General features: G+C 44.0%; 1 protein-coding gene across 3 annotated transcripts in view; it reads left to right on the top strand.

The window, feature by feature from the left end:
• Npr3 (natriuretic peptide receptor 3) overlaps positions 1 to 3,885 on the top strand; it is a 52,046-nt gene that overhangs the window by 36,560 nt on the left and 11,601 nt on the right. For all 3 annotated transcript variants that reach the window (XM_005356637.3, XM_005356636.3, XM_026783772.1), the window contains exon 4: positions 2,132 to 2,267. In XM_005356637.3, the coding sequence (XP_005356694.1) occupies positions 2,132 to 2,267 (136 nt within the window). The remainder of the gene's footprint in view (positions 1 to 2,131; positions 2,268 to 3,885) is intronic.

Raw genomic sequence — 3,885 nt, 5'->3', positions numbered from 1 at the left:
TCGCACCTGGACTAACCCATTTCCAATCATCTGTGTGTCGCACCCCAAGGTGCGCTTACCGGGAGTTTCTAGCCTACATCCATCCTGGGTCGGAGCTTCATCGCGTGAGCCTCAGAGAGCAGAGCTCTCGCCTCTGCCCGCATGAGTAGAGCATCGTGTCTCTCTGAGAGGAGAGCTGTGTAGTCTCTGAGCTCACTTCCTCTTCCTCCCAGAGTTCTGTTCTGCTTACTCCTCCCATCTATGTTTTAACCTATCAGGGCAAGCAGCTTCTTTATTTAATTAACCAATGACCTTCCTCCATCAGATGATGGTGGCAGAAGCTGTGTGAAGTCCTTTACACTTCTCAATTCAGAGAAAACCCGATAGCAACCCGAGGAGGAAGGCACTGTCATTTCCTTCACTTTCTAGATGAGGAATCCAAGGACCAGAAGGAGGTAGGAGCACAGCTAGAGAAAGCAGAACTGGAGCCACCCAGATTCCAGTTTTGGCAAATCTGAAATACTTGTTCCCATAATGCAACACAGGACTCAGCGAGGGTTGGGACGGGGACAAGTGAAGCTGGTGTCGCCGCCCCTCTGTGAGTGTGCCCTTGAAACATGTGACACCATTTGTGTGTGCGTCTTTGAACTGGGAGACACCATTTGTGACACCATACGCCCTCGATTCGGGCCATACAGAAGATCAGTGGAGGAACTCTTTCTCTGTGGAGGGACAGGGCAGGCAGTCTGCACACAAGCACTGGCCGGCATCCTCCCAGGAATCCCCAGTTCTTCCTGTTGCCTTGGCTTTCTGCCATTGACTCAGACTCTTGAAAAAAAAATGAGAAAATGCCACTTTGGAACACTGGGTAATTTACAAACTCTGTATCGAAGGCACAAAATATTTTCCAAGTTTCTGCTGGTTGTCCATGCTGCCGTGTTTCTCTCGCTTCAGCTGAGCAGAAGTGTTATTTTTAATGCCATAGTGGTCAGGGTATGTCTTTGCCGCGTTATTCTACCCAGAGTGCTTTCTCCAGACTTCCTCCCTTCCAAACATCTGTTCAGTTTCAGAATTCAGGTCAACTTTTGCCACCACTCTTGAGCTTCTCTTTATCATTCTCCCCCAGTCTATAACACTAACTGCTCTATTTACTGTATCTGAATAAGACTCCAGGACAGTACCAAGAGCATCCTATGGCCCATAAAACAAGTTGCTGAATACTTGATACTCACTAGACACTTTATGCTGTGTTGCCATGTGATTCTTGCAATCACCCTTAAAGAAGGTTCTACACCACCTACATGGGTACAGACGAAGGAACAAAACTCAACACGATGAAACAACTTCCCTAAGTTTAGTGGCCAGTGTGTGCATTTGTGAAGCTAGGTTTTTGGAGATACCTTTCCTGAGCCAGAGATTAAATAAAATGTATAAGCTGTCAAGACTGAATCAATTTCTGTCCCTGGAGCTTGGCAGGGGATGGAAAGAGAGACAGATGTTTGTTGTCAGTGCAGGAGCAAACACTGCTGCCCCCTCCCAAGGCAGGAAGAAAGTCCTGTGTCCATTCTTTGTATCTTTGTTATGTGTCTGCAGTTGGTAACAGTTTTGTTGAGCTCGAACAAATGGATACCTACATTTTTGTTTCATCTTGATCTTTTGAGATGAGGTCTTGCCATGTAGTGTCGGCTGGCCTCAAGCCCTTCACTTCTCTGCCCCAGCTTGCCCAGTTACTACTGTTCCATTTGTGTGCCCTTCACTCAGAATGTAAAGGGATTACATGGGCAGTGGAATCTGGAGCAGACTTCACTGGAGTGTTGGACTCATGCCGCACTGAGGCTGATGGAAGATGTGGGCAGAAGGGTAATTGCATGGAAAGAGGGTCAAAGTTCCGGGAATAATTAGTCTGAACAACAGAATGGTTTCTTTGACTTCTGCAATGTCTTGTTTGCTCTGTAAATTCTCAGGAAGTGTTTCTCCTACTTCGTGCCAGGAACACATGATAAGACTCTTGGTAGTTACTTTTGATAGTTCTGCCCACTTCCTCCCTTGATCTCACATCTACAGACCCAGGTTGAACCATTTTGTTTGCTTGCATCATGGAGGAACATCAATCATCAGGTTCTCAGGCTCACTCAGTGGGTTTCCTTTGCAGGTGAACATGTTTGTTGAAGGGTTCCATGATGCCATCCTCCTCTACGTTCTGGCTTTACATGAAGTTCTCAGAGCTGGCTACAGCAAGAAGGACGGGGGTAGAATCATCCAGCAGACCTGGAACAGGACTTTTGAAGGTAGGGATTCAGTTTCCATGGCAGCGGCACTGCAGCCAAGTGAGTCACTGCTTCTGTAGATGCTATCTACTGCAACAATAGACTTGATTTTATTTCAGTTTGAAAGTATGGAGAATAAGCCAACTCACCTCACTGGCTTGTAAAAATAAGATTGAACAATGCAATGCATGCAAACATGGCGTTGAGCAGATTCTGCTTCATTAAGAACCATCCTGCTCCTTGCTTATTTATATAACACTTTATATATATGTATACATATGTGTGTGTGTGTGTGCATGTGTGTGAGCTAGGGTTTCATGTCAGGTTTTATTGTTCCTCAGCTTAGTTCTTGAGGCGGTCTCTCATCGATTCTGGAGCTCACTGTTTTAACTAGATTGGCTGGGCAGTGAGCCCCTGAGACCTGCCTGTTTCTGCCTCAGTCAGTACATGGATTACAGATCTGAGTGACTGCTCAGCTTTCCACAGGGGGCTGAGAGTCAGAACTTGGGTCATCGTGCCTGTACAGTAAGCAGTTTATCCACAAACCCACCTCCCTAGCCCTGTGTACACACACACACACACACACACACACACACACACACACACACACACACTAAACACAAGCTATATTCACCACAGAACAACCAGTGTAGAAGATCTGCAGGCAGGCTTAAAGGTGTGTTAATCCAGCTGTACATCCCCACACCCACACCAGGTTGGTTTCAGTGAAATGCAGATGTTAGCCATCATATCCAACTGGTGGTTAGAGCTGCTTAGCAGGTCCACGCCCTCTGTTTTTATTTGACTTTCGAAGTAGTGAATATTAGTTGCTTAAAAAAAAACAAAACAAGAAAACAAGACAAAACAAACAGAAGATAGAAAAGTCAACAAAAAAAAACATATTATCTCATCATTCTAGCAACTGACATTGACATTTAAAAACGAGACTATTCTTGGCTCGAAAGCTTAAATGGTATAAAGATGTACAAAATAAAAAGTGAAGCCTTTGTTCTCACTGCCGTCGCCTTTCCCCGATGCAATCACTGTCAGCAATTTTCCAGATGACTCCAGAGTGTGCTATGCTTTCTGATAGCACACAATACAAAGCAAACAATGTAAAATGTTTAGAAAGCCGGATTCATTGCAAACACCATTTTTCATTTTAGTTCCATTTATAGATTTCACTTTTTTGTATGCCAGAAAATTCCATATGAGTAGATCTAACAGATTTTGAAATGAGAGTTAAGTGTGATTCTGTTGTATAATAATTTCCTTAATTTTTTAAAATTATTTTCAATAATTTTGTTTATTTGTTTTGAGGAAGGGACTTACTATGTAGTCCTGACTGGCCTGAAACTTGCTTGTACAGACCAGACCAGACCAGACTTAAACACGAGATGCTCCTGTCTCTGCCTCCTGAGTACTTGGATTGCAGGTTCTACCATCCCCAGCTTCTAATCCACCTTTGATTGGTGGAGGCTTCAGTTAGTTACAGTTTTTGTTATTCTGCAACACAGTGTCACAGGCCAAAGACTGTTTCTCACAGAGAACATTTGCAATGGTGAGGGATTTAGGTCTCTAGGTATGTGGATGCTTTATACAATGCATGGAATATCACCAGTCTTTTTTTTTTTTTTTT

Source organism: Microtus ochrogaster, chromosome 19, assembly GCF_000317375.1.
Source record: "Microtus ochrogaster isolate Prairie Vole_2 chromosome 19, MicOch1.0, whole genome shotgun sequence".
NCBI lineage: Eukaryota > Metazoa > Chordata > Mammalia > Rodentia > Cricetidae > Microtus > Microtus ochrogaster.
The sequence above is the reverse complement of the archived record's forward strand: the minus strand, read 5'-3'. Positions and strand labels throughout refer to the sequence as shown.